Raw genomic sequence first — 20,874 nt, 5'->3', positions numbered from 1 at the left:
CATTTTCATTGAAAATACATGACAAATCAATTATTATTGAATCAAATTTTAGAAAATGAATAAAATCGTTTATGAATCAAATTTAATAATCCAATTCTAAGATTTTAATAATAAAAGTAAGCTTAAATTACAAGGCGCTTACTAACTTTTTTGAGATTAGCTGATTTTGTGTTAAATGTGAACTAAGTAGTAGCATCATGGTAGAAAAATATTGAAGTCTTTTCTTTACGGGTAGTATTATTCTCAATTTGAATTTATCTACTTCAAAAAAATGTTACATTTTTTACTGCCATTTTGAATTTTAATATTTTCGATTTCAACGACTAAATATACTATCAAACTCTTTAACTCGCATTATAGTTTCAAAACCTTTTTTTTTTTCTTTTAATTTTACCATTCTGAAGGGTTAAATATTTTTAACTTAGAAAATGAGTCCTGGATATATACGTCAAAACCCGTCCATACTCAAAAAAAGTTTGAAAACTTAAAAAACCTAAGTTTACTGGACTAAAAATTTGCATCTTATTCATTCAAACATATGAAATAAATTAACTTCTTTCGTATTCTAAATATAGAGACTTTCTTTATGGTCGAATTCAAATATTCAAGTTTTTTTTATTTTTTAATATGCACGTTATTTTAGAGAATATCTGAATGCGCCCATTTGTAGATAGTCTTACGTTATATAAATTGACATATTATGTTCACAAACATAACCTAAAAAATTAAAATTGTGTTTATTTTTGGGGTGATTCATACGTTTTTACATTAAAAAATAATAATAAAATAATTTTTTTAAATAAAATAATACATACCTATATGTATGTAATGCAATATAATTAACTAAAATATGATAAATATATATTCGATAAAATACTATGAATTATTTAGATAAGATTATTATTAGTAATATTTTTGTATACTTGTATAATGTTATATTAATTATGTTAATAATACCAATCAAAAATTACATTTATGAATCATACATTTACAACTTTAAACGTGAATGGATTCAAATTTGTTTTTATCGAATATATTAATTGAAAAACCGTTTATTGTTATTATAATTAATGTTTTATGTTTTTGATAATTTTAAACCAGGTTTTTCTAAGTTTTTTTTTTAAAAGTTCTGTTTTTTGTTTTGTAATATGTGATAGTTTAAGTGAAATGTGAATACACGAACTGTAATAAACAATTAAATAAAACAGATAAACTTTTTAATTAAACTCTTAAAATTTAAAAATAAAACAATGCAGCATCAACAAACTCCACCTGCACCGCCTAGACAAATAAAGCCAAATAAACGTTTAATTATATCACCTGAGCAATTACGATATAGATTACGTGTAAGTATACATTTTTTTTTTTTTGCTTAAAATTTGTTTAATTTTTCCCAATAAATTAATTTAATATTTAGTTAATCTTATTAGGCTTTTATATTAATTTTTAAAGTCCTAAAAATGAATTTTATAAAAAAATTGCGCAATTTTTTGTAAAAAATCTTTGTGTTAAATTATGACCTTCTACATATAAAGAATAAATTATTAAGAATAATGCCCACGCTTAAATTTTAATTTATTAAAGATTTCTTCATACAAGAAATCAATGTGTGGAAAATGTTGTGTTTGAGATTGTGAGAGGAATTACCCAAAAAAAAAGAGTGCATAATAAAATAATGTCTGATTTACAAATTGAGGTAAAGAATATATATTTTTAAAGAATATTATAAATAGGTCATAATTACCTGTGCCAAGTTTTAACCATTTTAATATAATTAACTAGATTGGTTGTCATTTGTATGTAAAACTAATAATCGTTTGTTACTCCATATTGTAATTTAAATTCAATTTTTAATGAAATGCATTAGAAAATTTTTGTTTCGTTTTTGATGATTATGGGTGAATATAAGTAATTCAATGTCCAATTTTTATAATTAATCTAAAAGAGTAGTATACTGGTTTTAAAATTATGAATACCTATAGAAACTGATTAAACTCTAACTTGGAAACACTAGAAAGGTCTGAGTTTCACGGAGAAAGCCAGGGAAAAATATTTTCTTTGCCATAAATACAAGAGAAATAGAACAATGTCAGGACATCTAATCGACATTATTTTCGCCACTAGAATAGAAACTGAAATAAAATTAGAAAATAGCTTTTTTAAGCAAAAAAAGTATTAGGTAATGAAAAGTTATGCGCATGCGTCAAATATTTCGCGCGATAAATATTCTTTAACTTTGTAAATCATAACCTCTACATAATTTTATATACAATTATTTTTTAATGCACTAGCTAATTAAAAATAGTTTGATTACGTAACGTCTGTTAATAGACCTTTCCATTTAAAAAAAATGATTACCCTTTGTTTCGGACAGTTTGTTAAAAAAACTAATGTGATAAAATGAATAAGAAATATCTTGTATCTTTGCCCAACTTATTAGCGTGTGCACGAAACAATAATGAATCGTAATTGAAATGAAAAGGTCTATTATATTTTTGCTATCACCTACAGACATATGAATTATAAAATAATAGACTGGCAAGGCTTTTATAATAGAAAAATTAGGTACTCCACCATATATTACTGTGTCCCTAATATACAGGAAGTATTTTCCTCAAACATGCCGTACTTATCTATTTTTGTTTTTCAATACATACTAAATCATTGTTCACTTTTGCTGAATTGTTAGGTAATTAATACATAAACTTTTTTGTTGATTTTGTGCGAGAGAACATGTATGCTTGCGGACAAAAGAATGCGACACTTCCTGATATTATACAGAATGTTCGATTTACATCTAGGCATATAAATATCACGAGTATGACAGAGTACATGCGTTAAGCAATGCATCTAAGTAAGAGGTATTATAGGTGTTATTTGAAATTGCAAAAGTGACTTATATCGTGGCTTATCCCACTCTCAAACTCTCCAAGCGTCTAACAACTATCTCAACGCATATTGAAGCTTCAACACATGTATATAATTCCTCTCACTTATATACATTGCTTAACGCATGTATTCTGTCATACTCGTGATATTTAATATGCCTAGATGTAAATCGAACATTCTGTATACATGTATTGATGGTTGAAAAATAGACATATTTGGTATACTTAGTACCACCAAATATATCTGATGTATAAAAGTGTCGAGTTTCGGATTATTTCGGGATCAAAGTCCTTAATGGAAAAATGAATATTGTTAATAATCATTTTTCTGAATAATTTAAAATAGTTCAACGACACTCCTTTTTTTTTTGTTAAATTTTTAGTAAGTACTATTATCGGTAAATCACTTCATAAGAAAAACATCGTGTCACCAAAATATTTTCATTTTAAAATTTCCAACCTTTTACGAAGTAATTGAAACAAAAATTTTCCGTTATGATTACGTTAAAATTGTGGTAATTATCATATTTATCATTTCTTGATAATAGATAATTTCAAAGGTATTTATTTTTTTGTATTTTTATATCTTTACTTAGAGATATAAATTTCCTGTTTAATAGTTTCTATTTATACGATCAGACCATAAACCGGGTTGGCTTACCTATCGGGTAGCTTTATTATTTTAACCACAAACTGTCAGTAAAATCGTCAAATTATTTTATTACAGCTTTTTGCTAAAAATGTGTTTTTTTTTATTGCTGCAAACAATCGATAGATATATGTATATACAGGGTGTTCCGTGGCTCGATGGACATAGTCCAAGTCCGTATCCGGATCGATTTTAGTCCGTATCTCAAAAACTAGTCAATCAGTCAACAAGTGCACTCGATTTTTGTACTTTTTGGGTCAAAATTGCCTTATATACTGAGTTTTATCGAAATTGGAAATCAACATATTTTTTTCGATTTTCTGCAAATTTTTTAAGGGGTATCCCTTTGAAAAAATCGAGAAAATCGGAAAAAAATTTGTGTTTTGGAATTTGATGAAACTCGATGGATCGGGTAATTTTGATCCAAAAATTATAAAAATCAGGTTAATTTTATGTTTGGATCTATAGAAGTTATAGTTACAATGTCAGCGAGTTTTTGTCCATGATACTCGCTTGTATGAGAGTATGGGTCTCGAAAAATCCTTAAAAAAAATTAAAAATTTTCAACCTTATGTGGAGAAACTGCTCGTTTCAGAAATTAACCAAAAATAACCAAATGTTTTATTTTCTTTTAGTAACTTGACGATTTTTTTAATTAATTGAGATTGTTAATTATGCAATTACTTTAGAATAACTTTTTGTAAAAAGTCATGTAATTGATAAAATAATTATGTAAAAATATTACCTTAAATGGGTATAATCTATTAATTGAATATAAATAATTAAAATGATGCGATATCGAAATGAAAATATTTTAATTAGACGTGTTTTATCGTAAAAACACGTCTAATTAACCGCGTTGTTTAGTTTCCAATTTTATTGTTTTTATTACAAAGTTTTTATTCATCATTTTCTTATCTATCTGTTTATGTCTGCTCTGTATAAATAGTGTATTTAAAAAATAAGATATTTCTCGATGAAATAGAGAGTTGGAAATCACAGAAAAATTGTAAATCCGATTTTAATATAATCTGTAATATAAAAATGAATCGCTAAATGTGTTGCTAAGCGCAAAACTCGAGAGCAGCTCAACCGATTTCGCTAATTCTTTTTGTATAATATTCCTTGAAGTACGAGAATGGCTCTTACGGAGAGAAAAATTTAAAAATTGCCAGAAAAAGTCAAAAAAACAACACTTTTCTATATTCCCATACAGAAGGTTCATAATAATAATTAAAAGTCAATTTGAACTTTAATACCATACCATAAAGTTTAAGTGTCAGTGTTAGTGATCACTTTATTCATAGTTCTTATTAGAACTGATAATAGCTAAAATTGGGACGCTAAAAAAAAACTGCACATAACTCTTTATAAAATGAGCCCTATATTTTCAACTTACTGTCTGAACTATTAAAGCTTTTATTTTCCTTCAAACAATAATAGCTAGATCTCATTCAAACAAAAACACTCTATTTTAAAATAATAAAATTAATTGTTATCTTTGTTATTTTTAGAATGACGGTGGTATTCCTGGAATGCAACAATCACAACCGCAAGCAACACCAGATATCATGCAACAAAATGATTTAACAACACATTTAAATAATACAAACAATAACAATAATAAGGTAACAACAACGTTGCCTTCATTAATAACAGACAATAATGATGATAGTATGAATAAAGTATTAGAACATTTACAACGTAAATGTTCAACAACAGATCCAAATAATTTATTAACACAACAATTAGTTACAAATAATAACAGTGGTACTGGTGCAACAAATACTACTAAGAATTTTTATCCAACATGTGTTTCAAATATTATACATAATAATAATCCAATATTGACTACAACACAACCACAAACGCAAGTAAGTCATCACCGTGTTTTAAACAGAATTAATTTATTCAATAATTATAACTAACGATAGATACTCCGTAGCCGCGCTGACCGCTCACATCAAATCTTTTCAAATATGGCTATCAGTGCGAGCGTCGCAAACTTTATTACTTATTGACACCCTTTAGTACAGAATATAATTAATTCAAAAATAGACGTTGTTAACAGTCAAAATATTTTTCTAAACCTATCGGAAAGGTCTTGGATTAAAAATACTTGAATACGGAGTTGATGAATCCTAGATCAGAATGATGAAATCTTAGATCTTTCAAATGAAATCTGTGTTTTGACGTTTCTTTATATTTAAGGGTTCCTTTATATTGCATTTCGTCTTTTGTATAGTCGAGTTTTAGTTTTTCTCTTTAATTTTTTTTTCTTTTTAAAATGTGCTCTCCTAGACCTTTAATTATTTGTTACCAAACAAGATAAATTTAGCATAATATTTTTTTAAATACAAAATGATCCGGAGTTTCGGAAGTTTGCATGAAATTATTAATTATCGGCGCGGCAGAGGAGCCACTTCTAATTATCAACTATTTAACCACAAAGCAGAAGTTTTTAAAGTAGCATATTTTGGTTTTACACAGTAATAAAAAAAACTGTAAAAATTTTAAAATCTATATAAAAAATCACTGATTTGATTTTTTTTTTTTTGTAAATATTAAAATTAATAATTTAATAAATAACATTTTACTGCTAAAGGACACGTGATTAGAGACGCCCCTTTGAAGAATAAAATTTAAGTGACGTCTTTTTCTGATGAATATTTCGATATCTCTTGTTTGTTTTCCACTATATTCACTCGGGAAATATACATTGAGTTAATCCAATTCAAGAACGAATGACAAATCTATTCAGACAGGAGTATTTTAACGTCAATAGACTTAAGGTCGGAGAGGTCGTCAAAAAGACTGGCTCTAGTGAGTCCATCTCCTCATGGCAAGTAGATGTCGTTTCCTCGTCTTCCCCAAGGTGACAGCTCCTGCAATAATTGTGATACACTGTCAGGGTCAGGCGTTCAGCCTGCCGCCTATTCAGTTCTTGAAACAACCTGTATCTATTGTTATTAATATTATTTTTATATTTGTTATATATAAAATTATACTTAAATGAGTAATTGATTATTTTAAAAGTTTGATTTCATTTATTTGGCAAATGTCCATGTTACAATTTTTTTTAGTATTTAAAATATAACAATGTGTTTACGATGACTGTAATAATATTAGTGATAGAATATTATTTGTGGAAAAACATTTCTCAGATTATTTGTTTACGTCTAAATTTCTGTTAAATAATTTTTCTGAATATTAGAGACATAATAACACAATATACAGGGTCTCATAGTCTACTTAGAAACCTATCCAAAAATGTTAGAAACAAGGTGCAGTAAGTTGCAGTCGAACCAAACAAATAAATTAATTCGAGTCTAGCTCGTAGGTAAAATCGAAAAAAGCCAACTTATTAAAAAAGATCCTGACTTTGTCCTATACAAAAAATGTTTAAATTTGATTCATCGACTTAGAAAGTAAAGAAGTGTAACACATATTGCCTACACTGTTTCAGGTACGACACATAATAACGAACTTCTGTGACTCGATTTTTTCCTATTTCAGATATATTTGTCTTTAAATACAGCTTAAAATGATCACTGATTAATAGGGTAGTCGGAAAATGTTAGTTTTAATTTATAAAATAACAAAATCAATTTTAAAATTCAATTCACAATGGACCTTATGATCAAAGCATGTACCACCCCAGGACAGCCACTCTAACCTAACCTAACCTATCATACAAAATATCAGCGCATTTGTTTATGCAGACAATTGATGTCATAATCACAGATCAATTAATTATCATTATTCGAGCTTTTTCGTCAAATTATGGCACTTATCGATTGAGTAAATTTTGTGTTATAAAGATCTTCTTACACTTACTCTTAACTTAAATTTAATCTAATGAAAATATCTAAACCCTCGGTATATTTTGATTAATATTTATTATTTTCTAAAATTGCTGATGAATTCTCCAGAATTATGTTAATAAAAAGATACATTTAAGAAAATTATATTTAGTAACATTCTAAAAATATTATTAAAAGTCTTGTTAATCATCGCATTCAGTATATACTATATAATAGTGTTTCATCAAAATTTACAAACACTAAACGAAAATTCGATTACGCGCAACAACGAACGACACTATTTGATGATAAGTTTGAGATTCATTTATTAACAAAACGTTTTACGATATACATACATTTGAAAGAAAAAAACATTTATTAAAATTACCTGTGTAAAAAATTGTACGTAAAATACTTAAATTATTATTGTGATGATAATTTGTGAATTGATTTTCTTTTATAATATTTGTGAAAAACAGTTTTCAATTTAAAATAATATTTTAATTTAATTTTTTTAAATCATGTGTACGAAACCAAATTTTTAAAATTTTCTTTGCATTTTTTAAATAGGTTAAAAATGTTTTTGTTACAAAATTGATTCTACTGCCAATTTTTTGTCAAAATATAGCCTTGTGAATGTTTTGAATTATTTATTTCTGATTCAGTAAGACTAAAATATAAACCAGGTGGAATATAATTAACTTCGCTTAGTTTGTACTTTGTTTTTCGTAATATTTTAATTAACGTTTATTTTAATTGTAAAGGGTGGTCCATTTTCGATGGTATTTTTGAATGTGCTATCGATTTTGGTGTTGCACTAGAATGTCCTGTATTTTGTCGTGTGGCAAAAATTTCGAAATATTTGATATTTAAACGGTTTGAGAATCGAATAATCTATCGTAAAATAGACGTTATCCAAACACCAAAATGTTAAAGATCACAACTATTTAAAGTTTGAGAATAGGTTGAGTAAACGACCTCGCGTCTCTTCATCAATCTTCATTCATTCGCTTTACCGGAAGAGACCCTATATATTTTATAAATGAGAATTTATTTCCTGAAAGCTTTAATATCATGTTAAGGTATTTCTAATTTATATCAGCTGATCGAGTATCCTAGCTAAAAGAACTATATAGAAAATTTTTTTCTTCACAGAACGGTTCCCCGACTGTAATGACGATTTTACTTATCATAACAATTTCAGATGAGATTATTTTCTTGTTTCATACTTTTTAGAGCGTGATTTTGTAGTCGGGGTTTTTGTTTTGGAACTTTTATTTACTTGAAAAGCGTAACATCCATGACCAAGACCTTTGTTTTTTATCAACCCCTCAAATTTTTATAACACCACAAAAAAAAATTTGAAAACAAGCGTACATATTATGTTTTGAAAGTAAACGTTTCAATTAGAAGGCGGATAAAATTTTTATCAAGCACCAGAAGCGGCGGTACTGATAAGGAACAGTTATTTTTTGTAGACTGTTCAAATATTTAAAACCAATAGACAGACCCTGTTTAATTTGCTAAATGTTAAAATCAAACTGAGTAATTTAAATATTGCATGTGAATTAAAAGAAAGGTTATACAAATAAAACTCACCAACAATGTAATTTTCTTGTTTACAGATTCTAACAAACGCAGCCTTATCAGCAAACAATAATACAAATCAATTAAAATCAACAACGACCAGCAGTACAAGTAGCCAACGTGTACAACGACATCATCAAATTGTATCATCAAGTAGTACATCATCAAGTTCATCATCATCATCATCATCAAGTGCCTTAGCATCCGAATTAAAACAATCATCAATGAAATCTGATATTGCTGAATTAAAATCAAGTATATCAGAAATGAAAAGTTTAAGTGAAATGTCTGCCTCATTAAAAAATCATCAAACTAAAACATCATTATTACATCAACAATTACGTAACTCATTAGAGAATTTAATGGATACCGATACAGATCCGATTGTTGATAATAACGGTACATCATCGGAACCAGTTATTACATTCCCTGATACACCAAGCACAGCAAACACATTAGATTCATGTGATAATGTTCCGAATTATAATGATAATCATTTTAATAATTATTTATCATCTGTACCGAATCATGCGAATAATGTACATGCGAATAATGGACAAATTAATACAACAACTACAGCTGATACGTTGAAATTTGAACAGAAACGTACACATACTGCATCCAAAACAAAGGTATGTATTATTATTTTATAAATTCATAAATTTGGAGTAGGTTAAGGTTAAACTAGGTTGAAAGTTTTGTTCAGTTACTTTGTCATTTCGACCCAAAGAGGTTATATATAACATAAAGGCTTAAAAGCATAGGAAACGGAATAAGTGAATTATTGACCGTTAAAAAAAGAGGCCGACAAAGCGCATAAATTAATATATTGAATTATTGTATAAAAATGTGCATGCCTATGTGCATTACTTCCTTGACAATAAAAAATAAAACAAAATGCCTCTTGTAAAAATTGAGTAGATAATTGAAAAAAAAAAAAAAGACTTTGTCAAGTGCCTATTCTAAGTATCTTCTATGTATACGTATACAGAGCGTGCATTTTAACTTGAGACTAAGTAATAAAACAAAAACAAGTTAATTTACAAAAAGGATCATTTTTCTTATTTTAGTAAGGACCAATTATGTTTATTAACGTGTTCGAACAATAGGGTAACTTTAATGACTGGACATTTCAACTAAACCATTATTTTAGTAATTAATATTTTTTTAATTACTTAAAATTAATTAATAAAAGTACAAATTCAGTGAGGGTAGTTAAAAATTTCTAAAACGGAAATTAATACGGACGTGACATCAAAGTACGGGCTTGTCAAATTTGTTAACATACTGTATGATATTAATTACTTACATTTTATATGGTATTTCATTAAATTATACTATTCTACGGCTTTTTATTAGAAAACTTAATAATAACGAGTGTAAATTCTGTGTTGTAAATTCATTTTTTTTAATTGTAAATTATACATTGAACTGTCATCAATTGACAGATCACGTACTTATACGTCATCAACAGAGAGCGCCAAAAAACTGCGTTTAAATATCTCAAAATTATAATGTATTTTTAATATTTTTTTACACTTAAATACAGCATTTTTAAGCATTATTTATATTTTTTACTTTGTTATAACGGTGTAAACAATGAATTAAAAATATAAAAAAAATACATGAATAGCTTACCCACGTTTAATTCAATATTTGTTATGAATTTTATAACCGACAAGTAACGTATTACCGACTTCTTACAAAGTTATATTTCCCGGCAGTTCCGCTAAGGATTTTATTTGAGAGATTGTGAGTTAATACTTTATATAATACTATAAGTCTCAAATTAAATTGAACACCTGTTATAGTTGATTTTGTGACAATCAGAGGATATTTTTTTATTTAAAAACCAATGAAGTGTGTCTAATATTAACGATATTGCAATTTTGTAATATCTATATATATACAAGAATAATTTTTCAATTAATTAAATGTGATTTGTGATTAAAAAATATGTTTCGTAAACATATTCATTTTTACTCTTCTAATTTTATTTAGTATTGCTCTGTTAATGCTTCCATTTAAATTTCAAAATTCAAGGGAAATATAATTTATTACTGAAAAAATATACAAATTAGAATTTAAAAGTAAAAATTGTTTTTATTTAAATGTCTGCATACAACTCCAAATTTATTATTTTAGCAGTAAAAATGTAATAAAAAGATTATTAAAGAAAACTATTTTTTTATCATTTAGGTTGTTGTAAGTGATGGCTTTAGTGCTGAGAAAGCAACAGCGAATACAGCTGAAATGAAATCGTTACAAACTAATGATATTAATTTTCAACAAAATAAGGCGTCAGCCGCAATTCATGCAAAAGTGAATATTGATGGGTGTTTAACTGCAGAGAAAAATGTACAAAAAACTAAGGTAAATTTTAAAATATTTCCTTTTTAGCTATAATGTTTAGTTTTATTGTTCGAAACTTTTCTAAATTTTCTTATTAGTGATTCAATACAGTAATTCGTTAGTATTCCCGAAAATTCAATGGTTATTCTTAGTGATGTACGTAATGCATTTTTCTTCACTGTATCGTCTTGTACTGAATAACAGAGTCAGGCTGTTCTGGGTACCGGGCCACTGTAGTGTTAAAGAGAATGAACCAGCGAACTCTTTAGCACGATAGGGGGAGTCTCAAACATCCCTTTTACCTGAGCCTGTCATTCCCATAGCAAGATGCTCCGCAATTTACCAAATCAAGGAATGGCTGGCCAAACTGTGTATAACCACCGCTAGGCCAATCGACTGTGTTCGCCTGAAACTCACTATAGCACAGTTGAGAAGGTTGATGGGTCTAGTGACAGGACGCTTTCGATTGATCTCCATGTTAAAAAGGTGATATTTATAACATGGGGATCTTTGATGATCCAACTTGTAGGGTCTGTATGGAGGACGATGAAACCTCCATACATGTTATTTGCACCTGCAAAAACTTACACGACCTCAGGTTTAGAATGTTTGGTCCAAAAATAAAATAGTATCTCTTACCTGGAGACAAGTTGTTCTCAAGGAGGGGACAGAAGACACCTTGATCTAGGTTCTAGCTTTATTCCATCAATGTGTCAAGTCATAATGATTTGTATAAAATGTTTGACTATTCTACGATATGATTTTGATAAATCAGATCTGTTTTCTATTCACATATTCTGTAACGTATTTTTATAACGACCTAGGGGGTATTTTTCGAGCGTAAAGTATCTGTAGTTGTACTTTTAAATATTATTTGTTTCAACTACTATGTCAAAATGTTTCAACTACTATGAAAATTAAATTTTAATATTCTTTAATAGAATACATAAATTATTTATTATTTTGATACAAAATTCAGATTTAAAAAAGTACAATTATAATAGCATGCATAAAATTTATTACATTTTCCTTTATTTTAATGTTAATAAACATTTAAAAAAAAATATTTTTATGATTCATTTTATTTTCATATTAGTCGAATAAGTGACAAACATAATTAATATTAAATGATTAATATTGGAAAAGGTCTTTGTTTAGTACTACAGGCCCTGTGATAATACTCAGCGCCGGCTCTAACCAAAATTAAGGATTTAAGTATTTTCTTATGTATTCAATAAAGGTTGGGGGTCTTTTGTAAAAAGTCCTTAAGTAGATCCGTCCTTGACTACAGATAGATACTAGATTAAAGAGGTTTTTTTTTTGTGAGTATTGGAGCTTTCGCAATAACGTTTAGTTTATATTTTTAATCAACATTACTTTAAACATGATCCTCCATAATTGTACTTATCGCACAATTTCATCGTTAGTAACCATTACTGAATTAAAACATCTTCTTTCTGGGAATAATAATTAAAATTATAAACGCAAAATTATAATGCTACTATATCCCTATGCTAATGCGTGATAAACTCACATTTACTTAATGGCTTTTAATGAAATGTTATTATTTTTAATTATAATTATTATTAAACATTGTTTCAAATCATAATACTCTTGTAAATAGTTAAATAAAGTAAGAGCTACTTAGTAAATAAACTATGTATTTGATAAATTAATCCAATGGAATTAGGTGAAAGGTAAAAGCTGCAAATAACCAAAAATTTTACACAAAATATTGTTCACGTCGCGAGTTATTCAAAGTCAAGGTTAAAAATCGATTTTTTGAAAATACCTTGCTGTCTATTGTATACTATGTTTCATTTATTACGATTAATTTTTCGATTAGATGATTGGTGTTAGGCCAATGAGCGTGAACGTTATAGGTCAATGATATTCGAGTATTTGATCACCTGATTTTGACACTTAAAATAAAAAATAAAATTATAAACAAAAAATAAATCATGAAACTAAAAAATTTCAAAATCTATTATTAATTCTACAAATTCAACTTTAACTTTATTAAATTCAAATCTGGAATAGGTTGCATATCCAATTCCATTGTTTCATTATTCAGTTTTTGAATGTAGAGCATCTAATTCGCTAAGGCTGGGTTGTGATTTCAAAAACTTTAAATTAGATTTGTCGATTTTACGATCATTTTCGATAACGTGAAAGGCTACACATGATTTTTCGATTCTATCATGTTTTAAATATCCCAAAAGTTCTTTAAATCTTACAATAATTTGACGTGTGTATTGGTCCTCATATTATACATTTACATATAGACTCATTAGCTTAGTGGCAGAATACTGGTTTTCGATACCGGAGACTAGAGTTCGAAACCAGCTCAAGTATATTAATAGATGTATTTTTTTTTTTTTTTATTACTCAATAATCTTATAAATAATATTTATTCTATTTGTAACATGTATTTATACCAAAAGATGGAGCTAAAGAAGTTTTACTTCAGTCGTGCGGTCTTATAGCATATTCCGTTTTTTTATTGGTTTAATAGTTTTTTTGTAATTTTCGGTACGAAGTTGTTACAACCAAATAAACAAATGTGCCAAATTGAAACCAAAAAGTTTTTAATATTTTTAGATAATAATATGAAAAAATAGCATATCAGTATCTTTTTAGTCACTCTGTATAAATACTATGCGAGCTATGAGAAAATCGATAATTTTAGTTTATTTAATACTATTCAAGGTTATCTTATACACTTTTGTAGTTATGAGAATGATGACGCCATCACACGATACGTCTCACGTTAGAATATCGACGTCGTAAGGCGGGCGCGTCATAATGCTAGTTTTGTGAATAAAGCACCGCATTGGTATTTGTATGTTTATTAGTTTTTATGGTTCCGTATACAAATAATTTCATTCATATGAAGAGATTTATCAACACAAATTTGACAGGATGTAAACATTTTTAATTTTTGGCAACGAATGCAACGAATTTATTACCTATAATATTGTTTTAAAATTTACATATTTATTTATTTTTTCGCACTGAAATAATTTATATGAATAATTTCGAAACGTCCAGAAATAAACCAGAAATAAAATATAAAAAATGTTGTTTCGTGTCGATTTATCGAAAAGTCCAGAAATAAAATGTAAAAAATTTTGTTTCATGTCCATTTATTTTTGGAAATTACAATTTTTGTTCTTAGAAATTTTCAACATTTATTTCAGTTTGAGATTACTTTGTACTCAAGGTTAGATTTATTTATACTCAAGCTGCGTAATAGCGTAGATTACCAAAAATTGGAGTTAGCGGAAGAGGAAGTTTTTTTTAAATTTAAATATTTTCATAAACAACACATCTGTTTAAATGAACATATCTTTTCAAAGCAGCACAACCTTTGAAGGGCCGTAGCTCGGAAGGGAAGGGTTTTTGAGGGTTGAGGCCAACGGAACTTTTGATCAGCATGATCAAAACTACCTTAATAAATAGTTCTGAAGTGAGACCAAATGGATTTAAAAAAATATCTTACGGTGGGTTACTACGTATACAGTAACGCGCGTAACTTCCCAGGCGAAGTTAATGTAATGGGGCCGATTTTGCAAATCTCCAGTTTTAAATATTTCCGCGATTTCAATTATATTAGCCCAAGAGTTGCTGCAATTTTTTCCAACATACTCACAGCTTCTATTAAATAAACAACGAAACTTTCAAGTCAAATACTCGTTACACATTTACCCGATTTTTTATTTTGAACCATTGTACATACGACGGCGTCTTTTCCATGGTTGTTCAATGGTACTAGTCTATGCATTGGTACTAAATTGTACGTTACTACCCCCAAAACAACATACTAACAAGTACTACAATGTTAGTTTTTACTAAATTCTCTTTCAATCGAAAACAAAAACTTCCACATTCAAGTAAGTTTTACGCGCTTAATTAATGTTACCTGAAATAAATTTTCACGGTTTCGCTTCTTTTTTTATTTTATATTAAACGATTTAAAAATTTCAAAAAAGCTTTGAATCTAGTTGCTTTTGCTGAAAATGTCCAGAAATTTACTTTATATCAGGGGAAAAAAATTAAATTGCTCTGATGTGTTAAAAATTGTTGTTTGAGAAATTTTCAAACGCTGTAAATATAAACAAAAATTCTTTGAACCTTATTAAAATCGAATATATGATACCACGTTTGAAATATTAAGCTCTTGGCGTTAACCGTGATTCTATCCCATTTTCGAAATAAAATTTAAAGACTAGCGGTCGGGGGTAAATAATTTTAAACTCTTTTGCTTAAGCTACAATCAAAGAAAATTGCATCGAAATCATGCAACGGTATAATCGAGTATTGTCAATTCAGAAAAGTCTTATTATTTATAAATTTCGAAAGTTTTTTCTCGAATAGACACGCCAGTTTTTTTTAGACAGTCTTCTTGGAAAAATTTTGACTTACATGAATTGGGGCCTTACATTTCTGAACGTTCGATGATTTGATGTATTTAAAAGGCGTCACTAAATCTCTAGACAAGCCATCGGACTAAAGTCAATTTTTGTCTCATTGCCAGTGATCTCGATTCATATCTCTGTCCCGCCGTTCATATGCCCGTGGTCGTATAATCGGAAAAAAAAGACCGAAAATTTTATAGGCCCGGATTATTGTTATAATTACGAATTGGTTGGGTTCTAAAGTTTTTAGCCCTTACGTTCAAAAATGGGACACTATTACAGAAATTTTTTTCGATTTATTTTTTCCGGGTCAGTGAGAAATAGAAACGTTTCTGGCCTGCAAAGATTCTAGTCCGCGTTTCTCCTTTAATCAAAAAAATTTTTATAGTTTCTTCCGAATAAAACCATATCAGAAAATTTACTTAAATGTGGAAATATATCGTTAAAAAAAATTAATTGATTTTCTAGCCAAGAAATAACAATAAATAACATAATCTAAATTTTATACCTTACTTAGAAAATTACTTTTAAATGTTTTAAAAACGACATATTGATATTAATTATGATATTTGTGTTTCAAGTAACTTTTGTTAATTAAATGTAGTGAGAAAATATGTTATCACGTTTATCAATTAATTATAGAATACTAATAATTAGTAGTTGTAATAAATATAATTTGTATACAATTCATAGTGGTGTTGTTGGTGACAAAAGTGTTTATGGACGATTTATGTGTTTAAATCAGTTTATGAGATTTATTTGTTATAATAATCGTTGTAGATTAATGACCAAACAGGTGTGTTGTTTATGTTTCATTTTTTACAAAATATATTTGTTAGATTTGTTTTTTGACAAGGTAGTTTTGTTATTTTGTAGAATTTCAATTAATCAATAGTTTTGTGAAATTTTTTTGAGACAGTTTTATGATGTTCCTACCTCTATATAAAGACAAAGTATGTATAGAAATTAGAGATTGATTTTCTTAAGACATTAAAGCGGGAGAGGTAACCCCTAAAAAATAGTATTCAACATAGGAATGACAAAAGAAAATTGCATAAAAACCGGAGATTACCTTTTTTGGTCTTCGTAAACATGCGAAAAATAAATTATACAATTTTTTTACTTTTTTTTACATTTTTGACGAATTATTCAATTAAATACATTAAAAAAAACAAGTGAAAACAAACAATTGACTGAGTTAATTGTAGAAATACCATGTATAGAAAGTGTTGAATATCAGTAATTGATTTATTTTTAATAAATTAAGTTTTGAGTTTAAGAGCTATTTATTTGGTTTACGGAAATTATCGAAAGTATTTTGTAGGATAAGTATAATTTCGATAACCCAAGCCAATAGGAGGGTCAATTTTACTAGCCCAGGGCGGCTTTGCATCTAAATATGCCACTTATTAATATTATCGTTGATTGCTGTTTTATACCATGTATATATATAATATATATCAAGGTATACTAAGTTTAGTCTCAATTTTGTAACGTCTTGTAAACCGTTTGAGATAGAACAAAAGTTTCAATATAAAAAATGTTCCTTATCAAAAAATAAACAACTTTTGTTTGAAACATTTTTTTGTAAACATCACTGTTTACTCACGAGGGCACACATTAGATGCAAATTTTATAGTATGTATTAATATGGGATTATCAGTTATGTATGTGTGACATGTATATGTAAATGTGTAATGTGATAGAGCAATCAACACTGTCTATACATGGTATTTCAACAATTAACTCAGTCAATTGTTTTTTTTCACTTGTTTATATTTAAACTTTTATTCTATCTCTAACAGTTTAAAAATTGGGTCCTACGGATCCACCTTCTAAGATCCAATTGACCTATGTTGCTCATTTACGAACTGAAACCTAATTTTTAACGTCCTGAGCACGCTACAAAAATTTCAGCTTGATATCTATTATCAGACAGACGGACGGGCAAAGGGAAACTAATTAGGTGATTTTATGAATAGCTACACCAAAATTTTGATCGTACCATCAATATTTCTAAGCGTTACAAACTTGGGACTAAACTTAGTATACCTTGATATATATTTCATTTACAAGGTGGGTCATTTTAATCTATGCATCTGAATATCTCGCCAAAGACCACCTACTAAAGAATGAACTCAACAAAAATTGTAGTGTTGACATATGACATATTTTTAATTCGCTTTTTCTCCTAACTAACGTTTTTCGAAAAAATGTTTTGAACATAAATTATTAGTTCTTTTATTCGAATCAACTTTCTAATTTAAAGTGATATTCTATTTCTTACCGTTTAGAATCCTAATTGGCTCTTAAAGCAACCCGAAGAACTATGTCCAATCTGATGTCAAAACATGATGTCTCCCATCCAACTCTACAATTTTTGTTTAGGTCATTAAAACTAATAGGTGGCTCACCCTCTATGACAGGGTATAAAAACAAACTTTATTGGAGCCATGAAAATCCATCAGCCGCGATAAATTTATCGTCTAGAGTAAATGGTTGTAAAATAAAAATAAATTTATATGAATTATTAACAAATTTTGATTTGGTAAATCGTAGTTCATCGAAATAAACTCAGTGTGAATGGGATGTTTACGATTATTATTATTATTACAGTAAATGTATTGATTTTTTTACAGTTTTATTAGATAGGTTGTTTTATACATCCGTTTCTCTGCATGCGTTAATAAAATCATGTTATTATTTGAAGTAATGCTATTTATTTACCTTCAAGATTTTAGTAGGTTAGTCGAATTATATAAACTTGTTCATGACATTAAATTCTAGGAATTTTATATAGAAACTTTTATAGAAAAAATAACATTATTAAATTAATCTAAAAGCTTCTGTTTTAAAAAAACGAAACGACTAAAAAAAAGTATTAATACTGATCGGTTTTCTGAAGTTAGAAATTTAAAACTTAATATATGAGCTCATGGTTTGAGACAAAAGTTTATTTTACTTTTTTCATAAAAATTCATTATTTAAGAGTGTCCAATTGGGGATGAAAGTTTATATGAAACTCTGTAATTTTGGTGGTGAAAACGGGATGATAGTTTGTATGGAAATACGTCAATTTTGAATTAACTACTTAACCGATTTTAAAAATTATTTGACCTATAATATGTTACAGGGCAGAGTTTCTGAGATATCGCAATATTTTGATCGATTTTAGTCCGTATCTCAAAAACTATTCGACCAGTCAACAAATGCACCCGATTTTTGTACATTTTGGGACAAAATTACCTTATATACTGAGTTTTATCGAAATTGGAGTTAAAAATATTTTTCGATTTTTGCAATTTTTTTAAGGGGTACCCCTTTGAAAAAATCGAGAAAATCGGAAAAAAAATTTTGTTTTGGAATTTGATGAAACTCGGTGGATGGGGTAATTTTGATCCAAAAAGTATAAAAATCAGGTTAATTTAATGATTGGACCTATAGAAAGTTACAATATCAGCGAGCATCAAGGGCAAAACTTCATTTTCAAAAAAGTTAGAAAAATTAAAATCCATTTTGTGAACAAAAGGGAGGATGAGTAAGGGCTATAACGTGATACTCTTTGTTTTAAAAAGTAGAAATTGACCAGCAAAGCGGGCGGGTATCTGCTAATATAATTATAATTTATTTCGAATTACTTATATTTTATTATTCATGAAAAATAAATATTATATTCTCTATAATTATATATTTTTATATTCTGGCTACGATCCAAAAATATATCTCTAATGTTATAATCAACAGTATTAGCAAACATATTACATATTATACATTTTAATATTATTGTAAATTTAATAAAAAAAAAGAAAATACTAAACAGAATCCAAAACACAAGTCAAAAGTAATAACAATTTCATTTCATTGTGAAATTGATTTTTTTTTAGTGTTGTTACACCATTTAACATTTTCACTTATTACCAAAACGTTTGTGTTATATTTGTGATGTGTTTATTGTGTATTAAAATTAATTTTCCGTAAATTTTCAATAGTTTTTGTGGAAATTCAATTATAGTGAAAGTGGTCGTATCAAAAAATGTGTTTAAATTAATGTTGTTTTGATAAAAAAAATACTGACGTCAAATTCTTTAATATTTTAGAACTGTCATAAATATTTAAACATTCCATTGAGTTTTTTTTGGAAAAAGTACAATTTTTTTTTATAAATTTTAATGATTTGGCTTTTTTTTTTGAGAAAATTCGAGACTAAGCGAAATCTGTGATAACTTGTAATTGTTGTTCATAATCAATTTCCCGCCTAAATTTTAAAAATCGTGTTCTGTTGAAAGTATAAAATTTTCATTTTCGAAACAAAGGAAAATGAATTTAAAATAATTTAATTTGTTAAATTTTTAATAATTACAATAATTTATTGAACTTGAATTAATTATAATTATACGAATATAATTAAGTGTTTACTTGCTTGTAAGAGATTATTCATAAAATATGTAAGCTTTTTTCGAGGAAAGATATTTTAAACCCCTGAATAACAAAGGGGGGGATGCTATAAGTTTAACGCGTCTGTGTATCAGTGTGTCTGTCTGTGGTATCATAGTTCTTACTGATTAACCGCTTTTGATTTTTTTTCTTTTTTGAAAAGTATTTTGATCGAGAGTGTTCTAAGCTATGTTTCAAGTTCGAGTTTACAAAGGCTTATATATCCAAAACGGTGAGGTTAGGTAAAAATTTTCAAGAGTAAAAAATACTTATAATCGTCCAAAATATAATATCTAATTGCTTTCAAATTAAATTTTTGATTGGAACCACAAAATAATCTTTATTTTCGCCAATAACGAATTTTCGTCAAAAATCCGCATTTTTTCCAAATATGGTGTAAATAAAGAAAATGTAGTGTCAGAAAATACGGTACTTCTGTCCCACTGTGTGGGCGTAAATCGAAAAAGCATAAATTCGCATGAATATGATTATGTTGAGTACACTTAGACAAATATTTTTCACCAGGTCCCATAAAAATCCATTGAAAAGGATCCATTGATTCCTGGATTAGACTGTTTTTTTGATTTTATTTTCTCGATTAAATAAATTTTGTCTATCATAGAGATGATATGCAAGCTTCGCCTTGAATTAGCTTGATTAACTTTAGCTACAGTGTATACAGGGTATCCCGTGACTCGATGGACATAGCTTAAGAGCGTATTCTTTGGATAATTTTAAGTTCC

General features: G+C 27.7%; 1 protein-coding gene across 1 annotated transcript in view; it reads left to right on the top strand.

Annotated features, from left to right (window-relative positions):
* The first annotated feature begins 1,118 nt into the window (after nt 1-1,118).
* The window catches only part of LOC123296655 (NAD(+) hydrolase sarm1), a 31,094-nt gene continuing 11,338 nt past the window's right edge, over nt 1,119-20,874 (top strand). Inside the window, exons 1-4 of the mRNA XM_044878218.1 lie at nt 1,119-1,346; nt 5,052-5,411; nt 8,966-9,559; nt 11,127-11,300. Of these exons, the coding sequence (XP_044734153.1) occupies nt 1,251-1,346; nt 5,052-5,411; nt 8,966-9,559; nt 11,127-11,300 (1,224 nt within the window). The 5' untranslated portion in view covers nt 1,119-1,250. The remainder of the gene's footprint in view (nt 1,347-5,051; nt 5,412-8,965; nt 9,560-11,126; nt 11,301-20,874) is intronic.

The sequence above is a fragment of the Chrysoperla carnea genome, chromosome 3, assembly GCF_905475395.1.
Source record: "Chrysoperla carnea chromosome 3, inChrCarn1.1, whole genome shotgun sequence".
NCBI classification, from domain to species: Eukaryota; Metazoa; Arthropoda; class Insecta; order Neuroptera; family Chrysopidae; genus Chrysoperla; species Chrysoperla carnea.
The sequence above is the reverse complement of the archived record's forward strand: the minus strand, read 5'-3'. Positions and strand labels throughout refer to the sequence as shown.